The 20,536-nt window shown below is 47.9% G+C and overlaps 1 protein-coding gene across 1 annotated transcript; it reads left to right on the top strand.

The window, feature by feature from the left end:
- Positions 1–10,298: 10,298 nt before the first annotated feature.
- IL10 (interleukin 10) lies at positions 10,299–19,499 on the top strand. Its single transcript, XM_059487739.1, has 7 exons — positions 10,299–10,356; positions 12,259–12,326; positions 14,955–15,038; positions 16,722–16,784; positions 17,859–18,011; positions 18,870–18,935; positions 19,407–19,499. The coding sequence occupies exons 1-7, from the start codon at positions 10,299–10,301 to the stop codon at positions 19,497–19,499; spliced, it is 585 nt and encodes a 194-aa protein (XP_059343722.1).
- The last annotated feature ends 1,037 nt before the right edge of the window (positions 19,500–20,536 follow it).

The following is a 20,536-nucleotide window of genomic DNA, read 5'->3' as shown; positions in this document are numbered from 1 at the left end:
TTCCCAGCACGTATTTCCCTTTGTAATTTGCTGAATTAATGAGCTCGTGCAAGGGACCAGCTCTCTCTCCCACAGGTGTTTCCCTCACCTACGGAGGCGGGAACTCTGGCATCACTGCATGGGTTTCCTTTTGGGAAGAGGGATGTGAAATCCCAAAATTAGGGACCATCCTTGGGGTCACATCCCTAAAATGTCCAAGATGGAGCAATGCTGGCAATCCCCTCCAGCTGCCCACAGTTGGGATGTTGGAAGCTCAGGGGCATCACCCCACAAGATGCCAGTGGTCCCAGCACTCCAGGACTTCTGGCAATGTGTCACAGACATATTTTATGAAAAATACTTTTGCTAGGATTTTTCTCCTGAGAAGCCTGACAGGAAAAGAAAAACAATAATTACCTGCTGCTGTGGAATGCAACAGGTGCATCTTTGATTGGTCTCATGTGATTGTTTTTAATTAATGGCCAATCAAAGGTCCAGCTGGATCAGGACTCTGGTCAGTCACAAGATTTTATTATCATTCCATCCCTTTCCTTTTCTAGCCTTCTGATGAAATCCTTTCTTCTATTCTTTTAGTATAGTTTTAGTATATAATTTTCTTTTAATATAATATATATAATAAAATAATAAATCAGCCTTCTGAAACATGGAGTCAAGATTCTCATCTCTTCCTTGATCCTGGGACCCCTGTGAACACCACCACAGCAATGGACTTGGTGGAACTGGTGAAACTCCAGTCCAGGGTTTTCTCCATCATTGTCCTGGCCTTCCTCTGCCACTTTCAGGGAATCCTGGTCCCAAGTTTAAGGAATCCTACAAGGTTCAGGGAATGCTGTTCCGAATTTCCTCAGTTCCTGGATGCTTCTCCATCCTGTGTTCATGGTGTTGGAGACACACAGAAACACAAGGTTGGGAGTTTGGAGGACGCAGCTCCCACCCTGCTGGCAGAAGAAATGGTTTCCAGGCTCAGAGGGGATTTCAGTCAAAATCTGTCACCCCGCAGAAGGACAGAAATTCCAATGTCACCTTCCCAAGCCCCCAGCCCAGTGGCACAGTGACATCTGTGACCATCTCACCCCGACTCTCCCTGCTGAGCAAAAGGAGCAGACACGTTCTCCACCAGCATTTCTGCCCCAGGCTGTCTCCAGGGAACCAGGATTTGTCAGCTGAGGCTCATTGTCACACAGATGTGGCAGTGCTGGTGCAAACCCCAGGCCCTTGTGCTGTTGGCTCTGAGGTTGGTTTAGATGTTCCTACAGCCCTCGGAGAGAGCTTCATTCAGTCCACAAACAAAAACATGCAGCAAAATAAACTCCCTGCAGTTTCTGGGACCAGGAGGGATGGCCAGCTGGGCTTGGAGGGCACTGGGGTGGCAAAGTCACCCCTCTAATGCCAGCAGCAGCCTCTGGAGCAGGCTCCTGCAGGGAGCAGCAGCCCCAGCACGTCCCTGTTGCAATGTACCTTGTGCCTGTGGGCCAGGGCTGTCCTGAACGGATCTGCTGGGTGACTAATTAATTTATTGATGGCCAAGCTCAGTCTTGAGCAGAGATCTGTCACTAGGTAAATGGATTTTCTGCCCAGGCTAGTCAGGCTGTTGCACACAGGGTTGCTGGAAGTGCCCCAGGTGTGCCCACCGTGCCTCCCTCACCCGCTGGAAATCAGCCAGAGGGCAGGGCCCAGGCTGCAGCAGGTTGGATTTGCCCTGGCTGAGGTGTTGGAGGGATCTGGGCTCTTAATCCTCCCCCAAATCCCAGCTGCTGCCTGGAATTGCAGCAAAAGTTTTGCTGGAAGCCGAGGAAGTGGCAGCATTCCCGGGAGCACACCCAGCCCGGGTGAGGAAACAATGGAGGAGGCAGTGAGTTCTTACTTCATTATGTAAATGGCAGATGAACATGAAAGCATTTCTTTCTTTTTGGTTTTTTTTTCCTTTTGGGAACTGAACTGACGCCCAGGCTGGGTCAGCCAAGTGCCAGAAGGCAAGGAGGAGACGTGGGGGAGGAGGAGGAGAGATGCTGGGATGATACAGGAACAGCAGGGAAATGTTGGATTATCGAGGTCCAGGGCCTTCTACAGGTCTCTGCATGTGTCCCTCAGCCTCTCTATCCTGTCATCGACCTTCTGCAAAGCAAAAGAAACAGCAGGACCCTCAGCACAAGGGCAAGGAGGAGGAAAACCCCACCGGGGTGGGGAACAGCCCAGAGAGATTTTCATTTTGGGGTTTTACTGGGTGTGAAATGGCAGTCACGGAGCAGCCCAAGTGCTGGACGTGGGGTATGCCCAAAAGCCTCTCATTTCAGAGCAGAGGGGGTGGAACCAGCAGGGTTCCCAGAATGGTTCTGGTGGGGAGGGACCTCAGAGACCATCTCATGTCCCATGGTAGGGACACCTTCCACTGTCCCAGGCTGCTCCAAACCCTGTCCAGCCTGGCCTTGGACACTTCCAGGGATTCGGGGGCAGCCCCAGCTGCTCTGGGCACCTTGTGCCAGCACCTCCCCACACTCACAGGGAAGAATTTCTTCCCAAAATCCCATCCATCCCTGCCCTCTATCAGTTTGAAGCCATCAGCACACGTTGGACCAAACCCAGATGGCAGCAAATCCCCCCAGTGTGGCTCTCCCCAGTCTGTCATCAACCCTCCAGCTCCAGCAGCATGGAAACACCTCAATAAAACAGCAAACCATCCCTCTTTAGCTCTGGGAAGGAAGAGGGAAAGAAGGAGCAGGGATTTCTGAAACTCCTCACTGACGCTGCAGATGAGCTCAGTAAAATGGGAAGCTATTCCCTCAGGCACTCTGGGCATGGTTAAACCTCTGGGGCACTCAGGGCTGGGAATGGGGCAGGGAAGGCTCCTCTCCTTTCCCCAGGAGCACTTCCAGCTAACGGGGGAGGGCTCCTCCCTCGGGGTTTTATGGCAGGCACGTTGCGACAGGGCAGTGACATCCCAGATAACAAGCAAAGGCAGCAGAGAGAGCTGTGAGCCAGCTGCCCTGGTGCTCAGGAATTCAAACTCAGCCCTGGGTGCCATTAAGTCATCGGGGAAATCATTTATGCAAAGCCTGTGATGGGCAGCACATCCCATATCTCACAGGCACAGAAGGGGCTGAGTGGGGATCAGAGGGAGCAGCCCCACAGCAGCTGGAAAATAATGCTGTGTTCAGGAGAATTAATCCACAAACATCAGAGGTTTATGTCCAAAAAGAAGACAGAGGAGTCATTTTACTTTATTCCAATAAGGGGAGAGGCCATGGGGCATTCCCCTGGGGTGTCTCAGATTTTTGGAGGATGCAGCCTCCTTTTTATCCCAATTTCCCAAATACATTTCCCTTCTCTCTTTCCCCATTTCTGAAGTACTTGGGAGGTTCAGACTTCCCAAAACACCTGATACCAGAGACTTCCCTCTAATGCACAACCCTCCCTTTTCATTTTTAATTCTTATGGAATTTAGTGCTTTCCCCCGTTGTTTCTTTCATCTTTCAATATCCAATTTCATTTATCAGCAAACCTGAAGTTTATTTGTAAAATCGGATATATTTTTTCCTTTCATCAACCAGTGGAATCCTTCCCATTGTTTATCTCTCAGTGCTGGTTCTATCTACCAGCAGACTCACAGTGGGGACAATGCTCAGCCCACTGTCATAAATTTCATTTATCAGCAAACCTGAAGTTTATTTGTAAAATCAAATATCTTTTTCCATTCATCAACCACGGGAATCCTTCCCATCATTTTTCTCTCAGTGCTGGTTTTATCTACCAGCAGACCCACAGTGGGGATGATGCTCAGCCCACTGTCACCATCACTGCTATGGTGACAAAACACCTCCATGGTGGCAGAAAGCACCAGGCTGCTGCAGACACGGGGCTTGGGGCAGTGACTAACACAGGACACGGTCCTGGAGAGCCCAGGAGCGTGACAAGGACCAGACACTCAGAGGGGACAAGGCACTGACTCACCCCTGGCTGGTTGCATTGGGAAATTCAGCCCTGCTCCATCCCCTGTGCACTGGGAGTCATCCCACTGGTGTTACTGGGAGTTACTGCACTCCTCGTTCATTTCAATAATAAATAATTCATTTCAAATCATTCATTTCACCCTAAAAACAAAAATCCTTCAAGAAATTGTCAATGAGCTGTTGTGATCCGCAGGCGCCCCGCTCTCAAGGGCTGCTCCCAGACCAGTTTAACACCAGGTTTCCAGTAAAGTGTCTGGGGGTGATAAGGCAGTTTCAATAGTGCCTTTCAAGGCGCTTTTTGTGCTCTAAGAAGTTCTGATAACACTCAACAGCCCAGCTTTGGTTTGACATTCTTTGTCATCGCTCCTATTTCACAGCAGCTTTAGGTAAACCAGCGTTTCAGATATGAGCCTGATAATGGTTTTTCTCAGGTCCCCAGAGAACGTGAGTGAGAGAAATGCTCCCAGAAATTTTCATAAAGGAAGAATTGAGCTTTAATAACAGCATCCAGCAACAATATCTGGGCTCAGGAACCCTTCCTGATCTCCTTCAGGAAAAGAGCTGCAAAAACCAACTCACAAAAATGATTGTGGGGTGTTACACTTGCCCTGATAATGCTGTAGCTCACCAAAACCCCAGTCAAATTTTGTTTTCAGCAGCAGAAGAAAATGTTTTTATGTGGTTTTGCTGCACTGGAGTAATTTCTTTGACACCTGAAGTGATGTAATTCGTGAGCCAGCCCTGCCCTCTGCGTAGCTAGGTGTCAACGGAAAGGTGAAACGCAGCTCTCAACTCCTTAAAAATCAATATTTAATTGCCAAGAAATCCCTGTCCCTCCAATCCAAAGCCAAACATTAGCACAAGGAGTGCTAGTGTGGCACTGCCCTCCTGAACCAGGCAGGGACAGCAGCACCCAACAGGTGCCACCCCTGGTGTCACCATTTCCATGAGCCTGGCACTCTCTGTCATGGAAACCCTTCAGCCAGCCCTGATGATCGGACTGCTCCTCTCTCTTAATTAGTGCAGCTCGTTATGAGCAGAAAGCCTGGCCAGGGCCAGCTCCAGCCCTGCCCTCGCCCAGCCCCAGCTCTGCAGCGCTGCTGACAGAAGTAAAAAAAAAAAAAAAAAAAAAAATTAAAAAAAATTGTTTTTCTCGGTAAACTCGACAAATGAGTCACAAAACACTGAGTGAGGAGGTGCTGCCAGAGAGGTACATCATGTTCCCTCTCCTCAGTCACGTTTTGAGCCACAACCCCTTGAATAATTCTGAAAATCAAACACTGGTGCTGCCTCGTAGGGAGCAATGGGCTCAGGGAAATGCAGATTTATTCAGCTGAGCTCCAAGAGACACCCAGAGCAAAGGCTCAGCTGCTCTCCAGGGTTCTTCCCGAGAGGTTCACACTGCCCAGGGCTCCCAGCAGCTTTAGGATGGGCAGAACAGCTCCTTGCCCAGCTCTGGGGGCTCAGGGACCTTTGGAGAGCCTGGAACAATGTCCCTCACCCCAAGGCCATGTCCCTCATCCCAAAACAACGTCCCTCATCCAAAACAATGTCCCTTATCCAGGACAATGTCCCTCACCCCAAGACAGTGTCCCTCACCCCAAAACAATGTTCCTCACCCCAAGACAATGTCCCTCACTCCAAGACCATGTCCCTCATCAAGACAATGTCCCTCACCCCAAAACAATGTCCCTCACCCCAAGAAAAAGTCCCCCACCCCAAAACAATGTCCCTCGCCCCAAAACAATGTCCCTCATCAAGGAGAATGCCCCTCACCCCAAGACAATGCCTGAATCCTCCTGATTTAGTGCATCACCCATGGTTGTCCCTCTGGGGCTCTTCCTGCCATCATCAGACACTGAGAGCCCAGCCCAGAGTGTCCCCAGGCTGCAGCAGGGAGGGGACAGTGCCACGTCCCCCAAGGAGCATCACCCCAGTGCTGGGGGTGACCCTGGGCTCCCCCTGTTCTGGCTGGGTGTCCTTGGCCAGGTCAGGGACACGTCCCAGCAATGCCACCACCTGTGCCATCTCCTGCCCAGCACAGATGTGGCACTTGCCCTGTGACTCACTGATGGCACTGCAGCTGCTGATGCTGCTGAGACAGGATTTCACCCTGAAAGTGGAAAGAAATTGCAAAAGCAATTAAAAAACAAAAGGAAATGTTCTTTTTTTTCCCCTCCTCATCTTCTAAGATTCACCTTTGAGGAAGAGGAAAAGCGTGGTGGAGGATCTCGAGCATCAACAGCTGTTCTGCAGAAAATTCATTTAGTCACCAGGGTGGGGGGTGTGGAAGGTTAGATAATTGTTTCCCCTGCTCTGGCAGAATGTGAACTCTTATTTTGGTTATCATAAATGGCATCTTCCCCACAGGGAAATGCATATTTAAGGTTTTTAAAATTAAATAATTTAGATAAAAAAGCTTTTTTTTTTTTCAGCTATCCAGCACTTGGGTTTCAGCTGCCACCTCTGTGTCCATGTGAGTCCACCCAACGTGCCTCTGTGCCCAAAGCCAGGCTGTTCATGCTCTCTGTGATGCCAAGGACCAGCCCATGGGAGGCCCTGCCCAGTTCAGGGACCAGCTCTGGGAGAATCAAATTACCCTTGGGAAATTCTCATCTCAAAACTGCAACAGCTCAGGAGCTGCCCAAAAAGGGAAGGGAATCATCCATCACATTCCAGGAGTAATGCCACCAGCAGCACCAGCACCACTGGGAGCAGCACTGGGCTCTGGGCCAGGCTCTGCTGGGATTCCCAAACCCATCAGCAGCTCTCCTGTTCCAAAACTCACTACCCAGCTCTCCTATTCCCCAAACCTATCAGCAGCTCTCCTATTCCCCGGATCCATCACTCCTATTCCCCAAACTCATCACCTATCACTTCTATTCCCCAAACTCATCCACCATCACTCCTATTCCCCAAACCCATCACTCCTGTTCCCCAAACCCAGCTCTCCTATTCCCCAAACCCATCACCAGCTCTCCTGTTCCCCAAACCCATCACTCCTATTCCCCAAACCCATCACCAAGTCTCCTATTCCCCAAACCCAGCTCTCCTCTTCCCCAAATCCATCATTCCTATTCCCCATTACCCAGTTCTCCTGTTCCCCAAACCCATCACTCATCACTCCCATTCCCCAAACCCCTCACTGCTGTTCCCCCAAACCCATCGCTCCTATTCCCCAAACCCATCACCAGCTCTCCTATTCCCCAAACTCAGCTTTCTTATTCCCCAAACCCATTACCCAGCTCTCCTGTTCTCCAAACTCACCACCTATCACTCCTCTTCCCAAAACCCATCACTCCTATTCCCCAAACCCATTACCCATCACTCCTATTCCCCAAATCCACCACTCCCATTCCCCAAACCCATCACTCCTCTTCCTCCCATTCCTGGAGATTCTGCTGTGACAGCAGAAGTCACACAGGGCCCTTCACAGAAACACAGAATCACCCAGGCTGGAGGAGGCTTTCCAGATCATCTAGTCCATCAATCAACCCTATAACCACCCCTAAAGCTTATTCCCAAAAGTATATTTTGATGGAAAACCAGGCTTGGCCTCCTGGAGCAGCCAATGGATGACAGTCCCCCACAACCCCTGGGTTTGCCCCGCGGGTGAAATGTGCTGACAGTGCAGGGAATAAATGACACCTAATAAAGGAGAAACTGAGAGCTGGCTGCTATCAGCTCCGTTTTTGAACAATCCAGGGAGCAAATGAATCACTCCAATAGCCAGCCAGGTTCAGCTTTCACCAAAACTGAAAGCTGTGTTTCAGTAAATTCGCTGTTGGCTCTGTACGCAAGCGGCGCCGGGTTTCAGTTTTGGGTTAATATTGCCCCTCTCAATTTCACAACCCCGAGAGCCAGGGCTGGTTTCGGGATGGATGCACGTGAGCCTGGGGAGTTCTGCTCCAGCTCTGGCCCCAGGGCACACAGATGGGCAGTCAGGGACAAGCAGGGGAGGCTGGCATGTCACAGCCATTGGGCTATGCCAATTCCTGCCTGATTTGATTAAAAAAACCAGAAAAATTGGTCACTGTTTGTTTGCCTCTAGGTGTAAATTCCTGGAAAATCAAGTTCTGGCAAAAGGTTGATTTTTCCAGGAAATCCCTGGAATTCCCTTCTCCAGTTCCCCTAGACAGCTCTGCCTGGTCCTGGCACACATGGGGAGCACCAGCTTGGCCTTCTGTCCCCTGACCTCAGAGGACACTGAAAACCCTGGAAAATCCAGAGCATTTCCTCCCTGCACAACCTCTTTTAGCCATCAACATAAATCAGGGGCACTGTGAGGATTTTGGCTCTTCATTTGACTTTGTATTTTCAGCAGACACTGCTGAGGGGCAGGGATGAAGTTCCCTCCTTTCCCGACAGCAGAGGAAGTCTGCTTCAGGTCTTGTTTTTTTCTTGATCTTCTTATTTTTAAACAGTGAGAGGGGTTTTCCACCATTCAACTTTATCTTCCACTTCCTAGTTACAGTCCTCAAAAGCCACAGGGAGAACAAGAACCAAACAGAGACATAAATGCCTGATGCTGTTAAGGAAGTAAATCTTCCTCAGAAAGATAAATCCCAGGGAAATTGTTGAAGAGCCTTGAGGAGAGCAGTTCTGAGCAGGAGTGGAGCTGACACCAGAGCTCCTGTGGGGAGCAGCAGGATTTCAATTGAACTCTGGTGCTTTTATAACTCAACTTTTGCTCCCACAGCAGGGGCTTGGAGAGAAATTGTCTTTACAGTCCTTCCCAACTCACAGCACTCTGTGATTCCATGGGTTTTTTTGGGTCTTCATATTAAGATATCTGTCTATGATTCCATGGTTTTCTTTGGGTCTCCATATTAAGATGTCTGTCAGGAGAAGGAGGTTGGATCACCTGTTCCTTCTGTAAAAAAAGAGAAAACAGAAGGGGGATTTAAACACTTTTAAAAGCCTCTAAAACTTTCAAAAAGCTCATCTGGTGGATCATTTTTTAATGAAAAAACCACAGCAAAGATTTTGGAGCAGAAAGACACAGTGGGAGCAGGTGGAAAATCTCATGGCAGCTCTGGGGATGCTGCTGCATCCCTCGAGCTCCAAGGATGAGCCACCATCCCCACCCCAGCCAGGGCTGATCCTCACTTTGTGGGGCGACAAAGAAAACCCAGGATTTCCAAACCCTCTCCATGATCCCCACAAAAAAACCACCCCAAAACCCCAGGGTGGGGGCTGCAGGGCCTGGTGCTGCTGTGGAAAGTGAGTGAAGCTGGCTCTGAAGTTCACCCTGGAGCTTCCGAGCAGCAGCTTGGGCTGATCTGATTTCTCAAACCATGATAAGGAGTTTCTGTCTTATGATCCCTCAGCACTATAAATAGGCTGAGTTTGTGTTATAGGTCAGAGTTTTGGGTGATAAATCATGACAAAGTCAATATTCTCCAGAAGATCCCACCCAAGTAATACCAGAACTAGAAAAAAGAAACTCCTCAAAGCAGCAGTTGTGCAATGAACTGCTCAGGGCAAGAGTTGCTCAAAATTGCTTCTGTAGAAGGCTCAAAAAGCAAAAAGAAAAAGGCAGTGCGAGTGATATTGGGGCCAATGGATTATATATTCTGGGTTTTTTTCGCGTACTTTTACACTTTTAGTTATCTGCAAAGAAACTCACTTGGAGCACACAGTCCCCACTCCTGAGACTCCAGTGCCAAGATCATGTTGGTTTCTCTAAGGACAGTGCTGTGAACATCATAAAATTCCTGTCAGCAGCTGATTTCAGGGGAAATAAAAGAGATAAAAATAGAGCAACACCTCTGTTTGCTTTGTGGAGTGGGAAAATCCCCGTGAGGGTGGTGGCAGCATCGCTGACCTCACCCAGGACTCCTCACACACCTCAGAGAAAGGCTTAAAATGGCAAAACCATGGAAAATAGGGAATAAAGCAGAGCTTGCTCTTCTAGGTTGGCAGAGGGCACCCTGGAATAACAGGGGGGATATTAAATTTGGATATTATCCAGTCTCTGCCTTAGGCTGCAGCAGAATTGCAAATATTGGGAGGTTTATGTGTGCCATTGAAAAGTGCAAATACTTCTCAGTTAAATTTATCACCAAAACTGAATCTGCAGAGGAGAGAAGGTCTCCATCACTTGATTCTTTCATGTGGACAATTCCAGAAAGTTCCAGCTTAATTTAGATCACATGGAAGTTCTGGACCTTCTAAGAACTTCTTATGTAACATTAGCAATCTCTGTGTCACATTAGCAGTCACATCAAAGTCCAATGACTCCAATTCATGATTAATAACCCATTTCTGGACAAGATAAACTGATGACATTGGTTAAATTTCCAAAGAGCAATTTGGGATTTACCTGTTGAGGTCGACGTGAGTCACGCCATGAGTTCTGAGCAGGTTTCCACATTTGAAATTTCCGACGTCACGCCTCGCCTGGCCAGTAGGAAAAAAAATCTTGAAAAAAACACAAAGCAGAGCACTTGGTGCTTCATGAGGAACTGTTAGTCATCAGCACTGGGCTGCTGAGAGAGCAGTGCCATGGCTTCAAACGCGGGGTGAAGGAAAGGCCACCAAGTCCTTACTTCCCCCATGAGCGTCACTGGCAGGAGATCATCCAGATCTGGAGGGATGAGAAATGGGGAATTTCTAAAAAAGAGAGAAACAACAACACCACTGTGACAGCCTGGAAATGGAGGGGACACTTCAAGTTATGCCTAGAATAGATTGTGCAGAAAATCACAGAATCACAAACCACTGAGGCTGGAAAAGACCTCTGAGATCATCGAGTCCAGCCTGTGACTGATCCCTGCCTTGTCACCAGACCAGAGCACTGAAGGCCATGTCCAACATTCCTTGACCACCTCAAGAGATGGTGAAACCCTTCCAGGGATGGTGAAACCCTTCTGGGGATGGTGAAACCCCTCCAGAAATGGTGAAACCCCTTGAGGGACAGCAAAACCCTTCTAGGGATGGTGAAACCGTTCCAGGGATGGTGAAAACTCTCCAGGGATGGTGATATCCCTCCAGGGATGCTGAAACCCCTCCAAGGACAGTGAAACCCTTCCAGAGATGGTGATACCCCTCCAAGGATGGTGAAACCATTCCAGGGATGGTGAAAACCCTTCCAGGGATGGTGAAAACCCTTCCAGGGATGGTGAAACACCTCCAGGGATGGCAAAACCCTTCCAGAAACCCATCCAGGGATGGTGCTACTCAACATCCCTCTGTCCAAAAGCAATGCAGAGGCCAAGAAGGCAAAAAATCCCGTAAAAATTTGTCACAGCAAACTGTGCCAAAATAAGAAAAGGCCCTTCAATTATCAGGGTGAGGTGCCACCCTGCTCCAGTAGTGGACTCTGAGGATATCCAAGCCCAAACCCTGCCCAGACCATGTCCAGGACCAACCTTTCCTCTTGGCAAATTGTGGGAGAGCATGTTTGCCCAGGGGCCTCTGTTTCAGTGCAGAAGCAGCACTTGCTGCCCTGCTGTTTCTGGTGAACTCCCTGCTGTCAGAACCTCGTGGGTGTCAGGATCTCTCGCTGCTCACAGTGACCCCAAGAAAAGTTGAAAAGTCTCTTTTCCCAGCCTGGCCCTTGAAGAATGAGTTGGAGCTCGTAATTTCTCGGTCTCAAGATTGTTTATTGTATCTTATCTATAAAACATTTTCTCCTGCCCTGACGAGGTCAGCTCAGCAAGACAGTCCCGGCATTCTGCCTGCCCCCAGGGCAGTGTTATCTTTTTATACTAAAAACTACCTGTACAATATTTACAATTACTTTCCAACACCTATCACCCATGTTAGACAGTGAGCTTCTACTCTAAACCAATGCAAAAGTGCCAACATCACAGCAGAAGATGGAGGCCAAGAAGAAGAAGGAGAAAGGCTGGACATGCCCAGATCCCTCCATCTTGCGTCCTGAACCCCCATACCAAAAACCCCAAAATCTACTTTTCCACCCCGTGATAACTTCACTAATATTCTACTTAAACTGTTGTGGCTTGCTGATCTTCATATAAGGTTGGAAATTTGGGCCATAATCAAACCCAGAGGTGCTTTGGGCTCTGTGCCAGGGTCTCTGAGCCCCCTGGCAGGGGTCTTGGCTGTTCTGGACAGCCAGAGGGATGTTCTGGGTTCCCACATGTGGGAGGTGGGGTAAAAGCACAGGAATGGCTTTTGAGGAACACACGTTCTCCTTCCTGAAGCGATCTTTCTTGGCAAAGCCGAGAGCCGTTTCCTAAAGGTTCAGCGCTACACCCACAGCCCCCGGACACTCTTTAGGAAAAAAGGTGTTTTCTTCATTCATGAAGCTCTCTGTAGTAGAGCAGCCACCGCCTTTCCACAGCGCTCAGCAGGGCTGAGTCACAGCGAAACTGCACCGTCAAGATCCCTGACGAGGCAGAGGAAACGCAGGTAAACACAGCAGAGAGTCGCCCTGCGCACGCCAGAGTTTCCTCTGCGGAACGGGCACGGCTGCCTGACGCTGCTGCCAGCCCCAAAACACGGCCCAGGCTTCCACCACGGGCTGCAGGGGAATTGCACAAGAGCCAGAAGCACACTGGGGATGTCACATGTGACTTCATGGAGAGGCAGGGTGGCTCCAAACAAGGGGAGGCTGGAAATGAGCGCTCAGCTGCTGGGCAGGGTGGGAGGAGATCCCAAAGCTATGGGGCTGCTCCATCTCCTGTTGGTGCCTAGGTTGGATGTTAGGAAAAGGTTTGTATTGGAAGAGTGATAAAGTTCTGGAATGTTCTGCCTGGGGAGCTAGTGCAGTCACCATCCCTGGATGTGTTTAACAAAGCCTGGATGTGGCACTGGGTGCCAGGGTTCAGTTGGGGTTTTGGGGCTGGGTTGAACTCGATGACGTTGAACGTATCTTCCAACCTGGTCATTCTTCTCTTCTCTTCTCTTCTCTTCTCTTCTCTTCTCTTCTCTTCTCTTCTCTTCTCTTCTCTTCTCTTCTCTTCTCTTCTCTTCTCTTCTCTTTTCTCTTTTCTCTTCTTTTCTCTTCTCTTTCTCTTCTCCTCCCTTCTCTTCCCTGTACCCCATAAAAACCCCAGCTCCTAAACCCTCAGCTGAGGCTGAGCAGCCCTTCCAGTGCAGGGGAGATCCAGAGGCTGCATCCTTCCCTGAAGGGATTTGGATTAGCTCCAGGATTTGAGGATCCAGGAGTACATAAACCAACCTCACACATCAGTTTCCACACCCTGGTGAAGCCTCAGCAGCCACCCAGGTCTTGGTACTGAAGATTTATTGGGCCCTGGCAGGTTCAAATTAATGCAAAAGAAGCAAAAATCCCCTGTGGGATCCCAGGGGCAGGAGGGATCCTGCCTGTGGGATTTAAGACTAATTTTGTCCGAGCTTTCAGCCCTTCTCCTTTCAGATGGATTCTGCTGACAGTCAAGAGGAAAAACCCCACAGCTGATTTAGAGCAGGGGAACAAAAATGGGTCACCAAAACCATGACCCAGGCCATGATTCAGCTGCACTGATGTCCCTGCAATGAGTGCCCAGGAGCAGCTTCCCCATCGACTCTGGAAGAGGCAACACCAACAGAAAAAAGGAAAACAAATCACAAAATCCCACACTTTCCCTGCCTCAGATTCTCCACTTGCTGATGGTTCATCCCCTTTGCTCCTACACGTGTGCATGCCAACCATTCCTCTCTCCTGCTCCTAAAAATAAAGTGAAAAAACTCCCAGTATGCAGGAACAAACAATACTTTGCATTTTCCAGCAAAGAATTCCCTCTCAGAGGTTCAAAAATTCAACTTCAAAGAAGATCAGTGTGATGAAGGAGATGAGAATTTATGGGATTTGTTCCCTAATGGAGGAAGGCTTCCCTACTGGGAAGAATGAACTCTTTTAAGATAACAAGACGGATTTCAAGGAAAATCCCCTGATTTCAGAAAAGCCAAATTTATCTCCGCTCTCACTTTCTTGCATGCCAAATTCCTGAATAAATAAGTGAAATCTTTATCCCAAGGAAGCAGGGGGTGTGGGCTAAAATAGATACAGAAAGAGAAGGAGAAAAGAGAGGGAAACGGAAAATGGAGACGTCACAGGAATTCTCTGTGCCTCCAAAGGGACAATTTTATCACAGCTGGGACAATAAGTCCCAGCTAAGACAGGACACGCTGCTGCTTGGATGGGGCTGCTGTCCATTTCTAGGAAACAAAATAAGATTTCAAAAGCCTGGAAAATGAATTTTTATGAGCTGCTCACACACTTTAGCACCAGGCATCAAAGAAGTGGCACAAATCCTGATCCTCCCCTGGGATCCCTTTGGAATCCAGCTGATATTTGGGAGCACAAACTGAGCTTGCTGAGCAATGAAAATTCATATTTTCTTCAGATGACATGTGCATTAACTGGAAAAAAAAACACCCAAATGAATTAAAAATGAAGATTTCAGTTCGTGATGTGTGTTTGCAGATTAGAATACCAAAGGAAGAGACAGAGAATTTGTACAGTTCATGAAAAGCAATTCTGCTGAGTGATGCTCTCTGCAGGTTTGACACTGAGATTTAAAAGTAGCAACACTTTTTTTTCCCCCCCTAACAATACAACATTGATCTAAAAATAAAATATGGAACTGTGAGAATAAATGAACATCACACAGCACCTTGGCTTCTTTGTGTGTCTCTGCAGCTTTCCTCCTCAGCCACAGCTAAATTTACAAGAAACAAGCAATGTAAAAAAAAAAAAAATGCAGAGTCTAAGCACAAAAAAATTGATGGGGTGTGAGGAGAGGACAGGAAACCCAAGTTGACGGGAAACCCAAGTGACATTTGGGCTTAATACTGACTTAAAACCCCAATATTGCTCGTCAGGAAATGGGGAGAGGAAATGGAGTGATGTATAAATTAGGGGCTCCATCAAGGTGAAAGCTGCAGATCTGCTTTGTACCCTCCCAGGGGGGATCCAGCTGAGAGCTGCAGCAGAGGGGAAATCTGCAGAACAGGATGAGGACCTGCTCCAGGGGCACAGCTGTGCCCATCCTGCTGCTCCTGCTGCTGCTGCTGGGCACTGCCCGCGCCCAGCCCTCCTGCCTGCGCTTCCCCGAGCTGCTGCCCGCCAAGCTCAAAGAGCTCAGGATCAAGTTTGAGGAAATTAAGGATTATTTTGTAAGTATTGGTATTTCATCTTCTCGTTTTTTTATCTTTCTTGCAAAGTTCTGGGATCTGGAGGAGGGGGAAGTTTCCTCCCTGCAGAAATGATTTGGTTGTGTTGCGTTAAGAGCAGCTCAGTTTCGTTGCTCGCTGAGAGAAAATCTGTCAAAGAGCCGTGGCTCAAATTTGAGGAAATCAGGGATTATTTTGTAAGTATTGTTATTTTATCTTCTGGTTTCTTTACCTGTCTTGCAAAGTTCTGGGATCTGGAGGAGGGGGAAGTTTCCTCCCAGCAGAAATTATTTGGTTAAGAGCAGCTCAATTTCGTTGCTCACTGAGAGAAAATCTGTCAAAGAGTCAAAGAGCTCAGGCTCAAATTTGAGTAAATTAAGGATTATTTTGTAAGAATTGTTATTTTATCTTCTGGTTTCTTTACCTTCTGGATCTGGAGGAGGGGGAAGTTTCCTCCCAGCAGAAATGATTTGGTTGTGTTGCGTTAAGAGCAGATCAGTTTCGTTGCTCACTGAGAGAAAATCTGTCAGGCTCTTCTTCCTATTTTTTTTATTAACAATGAACTCGAGGTTTCACAATGAACGTCTGCAAACCTTTCCAGCCAAGCTTCCCCCAAAATATTGCAAACCAAGTTAATCACTGAATTAATAGGAAGGAAATCATTTTTTCTTCAGGGCAACAAGGTCCAGCCCTGCTGAAGTCAGTGCCAGGTGAAAAGGGAAACCTTTTGCTGCAGATTTTTTTAATTTGAAAGAACCAAAAAACCTGCACAGGGTGTTTTATAAGGGGAGGAGCACAACACCAGCACCGGTACCTGTGCAAGGTCCCTGCCCTGCATCTCAGGAGCCTCAGGGCTGAGCAAACAGCCCATGGTGCCCTCAGAGCATCTGTCCTGGCTGATAGAGGTGTTTGGTCACAGCCCTGTTGCTGTTTTAGTCCATGTCAATGTGTTCTAGCAATAAACCAAGATAATTCTCCAGATCAAATCTCAAGTTCATGTGTCATGGTTTGTGTTTGTCACCAAACGAACGCAGCCAAGATTTCAGATGTTCAGCTGTGAATCTCACAGATAATGCTGGGAAGGAATATTTTGAACCTCTCAGGACAGCTTTAAAGGCTTTAATTCTTTGAGTGGTGCCAGCCCACCCCACTGGTGCCACAGAAGCACCATGAGAACAAACTCCCATTTCCCCATCAACAGGAGTTACAGGGGTAACCACACCAGGGCACTGACCCTCCTGCCCTGGCAGAGAGGCTGGGGGGGCTGCCAGGGCTGCCAGGGCTCTGCCACCCCTCTGGGCAGCTTTGCTGTCTGCAGCAGCGCCCTCAGACAGCACCCTGTGCAGCTCAGGGGTTTCACATGGACAAACTCAATGGCACCAAAGGCTGTGATTGCATTTTCCTGCTGGCCTGACCCAACACACGGTCAGTGGCACCAAAGGCTGGGATTTCATTTTCCTGCTGGCATGACCCAGCAGTCCTTGTGCTGCCAGCTGTGGAGCAGAGTGACCCCGCTGCCTGGTGCCACTGTGCTCTGTCACACCTGCACTGGGCGCCCTTTGCCTCTGCTGCAGGGAGACTCTAAATGCAAACAAGGGAAGGATCATTCGTTAGGAAATGGAAAGAGTGAAAAGCTCATTTCTCAATTCAATTCTCAATTCATTTTTCAATTCCATTCTCCCCCAGCAATCAAAAGATGACGACCTCAGCATCCAACTGCTCAGCTCTGACCTGCTGGAGGAAATCAAGGTAAGAATCTAAATCCCTTGCTGGTTCCTCCTCCTTCCCCCTCCTTGGGCAGGCGTTTCACAAGAAGGGAAGCCAGCTGGAAACGGGGCCACGTGCTGCTGTCACCCTGCAGGGACACGTGTGGCTGTGGTGGGGCTGGCACGAGGCTGCCCCGTGGCCAGGGTGGCTCCCACACCCTGCTCTGGTCAGGACAAACTCTGGCCCAGCTCTGGTTTGTCCAAACCCACCTGTGATGGTGTTCACAAGGGTCTTAGGATGAGGGAAGAGACGAGAATGTTGACTCCATGTTTCAGAAGGCTGGATTTATTATTTTATTATATGATATATATAATATAATATAATATAATATAATATAATATAATATAATATAATATAATATAATATAATATAATATAATATAATATAATATAATATAATATAATATAAATATTATAATAATACTATTTATATTTATTATTATCAATTATATTATTTATTTCTATTATATTTGTTATTTATATTATAATAATATAAATGATATATTATAATAATTATAATATATTATATAATGTATAATATAGTATATACTATGTATAATAATGTAACGTGTAATATGATATAATAATCTATAATAGAATATATTAATAATATATTAATATATATTAGTGATATTATAATCTATAATATATTAATATATTAATTATATAATAATCTATAATAAAATAATAGTATAATATATATATTATGATACATATTATGTTAAAACTATACTAAAATAATAGAAGAAAGGATTCCATCAGAAGGCTGGCTAAGAACAGAAAAAGAATGATAACAAAGGCTTGTGACTGATTGAGACAGTCCGAGCCAGCTGACTGTGATTGGCCATTAATCAGAAACAACCACATGAGACCAATCCCAGATGCACCTGTTGCATTCCACAGCAGCAGATAACCATTGTTTGCATTTTGTTCCTGAGGCCTCTCAGATTCTCAGGAGGAAAAACCCTAAGGAAAGGATTTTTCAGGAAATATCATGGCTACAGCACCCCTGGTGCTGTTGGCCATCCCCAATGAGGTTTCCCCCTCCTGTCCCCAGGGGAGCCTGGGCTGCCAGTCGGTGTCGGAGATGATGGAATTCTACCTGGAGGAGGTTCTGCCCAGGGCCATGAGGAGCAGCAGCCAGCACCAGCACAGCATGGGCGACCTGGGCAACCTCCTGCTGAACCTCAGAGCCATGATGAGACGCTGTGTGAGTGGGGCTCAGCAGCCTGGGGACACTGCCTGGGGGCAGGGCAGGTCTGGGGGGTGGGATGGGGTCCAGGGGTCCAGGCTGGCAGGGGTTGTGGGGTCCAGGATGGGGTTTGTGGGATCCAAGGGTCCAAGATGGGGTTTGTGGGATCCAGGGGTCCAGGATGGGGTTTGTGGGATCCAAGGGTCCAGGATGGGGTTTGTGGGATCCAGGGGTCCAGGATGGGGTTTATGGGATTCAGAGGTCCAGGTAGGCAGGGTCTGTGGGATTCAGGGTTCCAGGATGGAGTTTGTAGGACCCAGGATGGTGTTTGTGGGATCCAGGGCTCCAGGCAGGCAGGGCTTGTGGGATCCAGGGATCCATCCAGGCTCAGTGTGTGGGACCCAGGGGCACAGGATGGCATTTGTGGGATCCAGAATGGGGTTTGTGCCCACAGCAGCTCAGGATGATGGTGCAGGAGCACTTGGTGCAGCCAGCCCTGCTCCAGCCTGGCTGGACAGACAAAGGGAGGGCAGGAGGAGATCTGTCCCTTACCTGGGTGCTGGAGCTGCTGAAATCACACCTGGCGTGGCCATGAGCCCATCCCTGGGGTCAGATGGGACAAACCCTGTCCCATAAAGGGATCTCCTGTCCTCAGGGACTGGCAGCAGGGACACAGGGCTGGGGACAGGCTGGGGAAAAGCTGGGGTGACTCCAGGCTCCTTCAGCAGGGCACAGTGCAAACCTGCTGGAATTTGCACTCAGGGGAGGGCAAGGTGGGGAGCAGCAGTGCCAGGGGACAGGAGGAGGGGACAGCCACCAGCAGAGCCCTGGGGAGGGATCCTGGGGCTGAGGCCGTGCTCTGGTGTCCCTTTGCAGCACAAATTCTTCACCTGTGAGGAGAGGAGCAGGAGCATGGAGCACGTCAAGGAGGCCTACAGCAGGGTAAGGAACAGGAGGAACCTCCTGACACAGCAGGGCAGGGGGCTCAGGGGGGGAACAGAACCCAAAAATGTCTCGAATCACATAAATTCTTGCTGCAGAGAGCGAGAATCTGGTGCGAATTCTGGAGCAGGGATGGGAATTCTGGAGTAAGGGGTGGGAATTCTGGAGGAAGGATGGGAATTCTGGAGCAAAGGTGGGAATTCTGGAGTGAGGGTAGGAATTCTGGAGTAAAGGTGGGAATTCTGGAGCAAGGTTGGGAATTCTGGAGCAGGGATGGGAATTCTGGAGCAAGGTTGGGAATTCTGGAGTAGGGATGGGAACTCTGGAGGAAGGGTGAGAATTCTGGAGTAGGGATGGGAATTCTGGAATTCCCAGGGGATTGGGCAGAGAAGCTGGAGGTGTCCATGGAAGGAGAATTTGTCCAGGCATTGTCCATCACATATCTGTGACAGCCCTGACTTTCCCCTGCAGATGAAGAAGAATGGACTCTACAAGGCCATGGGAGAGTTTGACATCTTCATCAACTACATTGAAAGATATTTAACAATGAGGAGAAGGAACTGAGAGCACCCCTGGGTCTGCATTTTCCACACCAAATCCTGTTACTTCTTTAAAAATCACTTTAGGCTGCAAGAACTCAAGTTATCTCAAGGTTCAGGTTAAGAGTTACAGGTCAATAACTTCCAGCTTAATATTGTATTTAAGAGCTATTTTTGTAATAATTTTGTAATAGTTGAATTTATTATTTATTACTTCCAATACCTCAGTGTTGATGTTTACAGTATGTTTTGAAGAAAGGAGTGATGAGCTTGTAAATTACTATTTATTGTTTAATATTTTAATATTGTTTATTGTAGTGCTATTTTATTCATAGCTTCAAAACGTCCAAAGCAGCATTTTTCTGGAGGGCAGACAATGAGCTGAGCTTATCCCAAATGAATTAGGAGCAATGCCAACTCTGAGTTCAACAAAATTTTATTTTAGGCAAATTACTCTCTTCTCATGTCCTAAATCTTTATTTATTTATGCAATTAGGTGGTTTTATGTTCAGGAGGAGAAAAATCCACAGCAACAGCATGGCTGACTCTACTTTAGATTTCAGCCTGTAGATCAGTCCAGACTAAATTAAAAAAATTAATAATAGGAATGAAATGTTTGGTTCTAATGGAACTTCTTAAATATTGCTCAGTGTCTGCCTTCCAGAGCTGCTGGGTTGTCCACCCTGCACTTTCCAAAGTTAACTTTACTGTTTCCCAGTCTCTGATTGGGTTTTCCTCACTGTTTCACTGCTGTACATTTTCTTTTACCAGTTAGAGGATGTTTAATTAACCACCATTTTAAGGTGGCTCAGGTAATTTGCATTCAAATTCTTGGGGCTGCTCCCACCACTGCTGGGATTGGATTTTGGATCCTCATGAGTGGGAGCATCTTCGGTGCCCCCCAAAGTGGCTGATTTTAGGGCTCATCTTCCTCCTCACCTGGTGGACCCTGAGCCAGAGGAAAATGCCACAACCCCAAGAGAGGCTTTGACTTCTAATATTTAGAAGTCTAAAAGCCCCCAGCTGATGAAACACTGCCAGTTTGGTGTTTGCTGTGCAAGT

Source organism: Ammospiza nelsoni, chromosome 23 (genome assembly GCF_027579445.1).
Source record: "Ammospiza nelsoni isolate bAmmNel1 chromosome 23, bAmmNel1.pri, whole genome shotgun sequence".
Lineage (NCBI taxonomy): Eukaryota > Metazoa > Chordata > Aves > Passeriformes > Passerellidae > Ammospiza > Ammospiza nelsoni.
The sequence above is the reverse complement of the archived record's forward strand: the minus strand, read 5'-3'. Positions and strand labels throughout refer to the sequence as shown.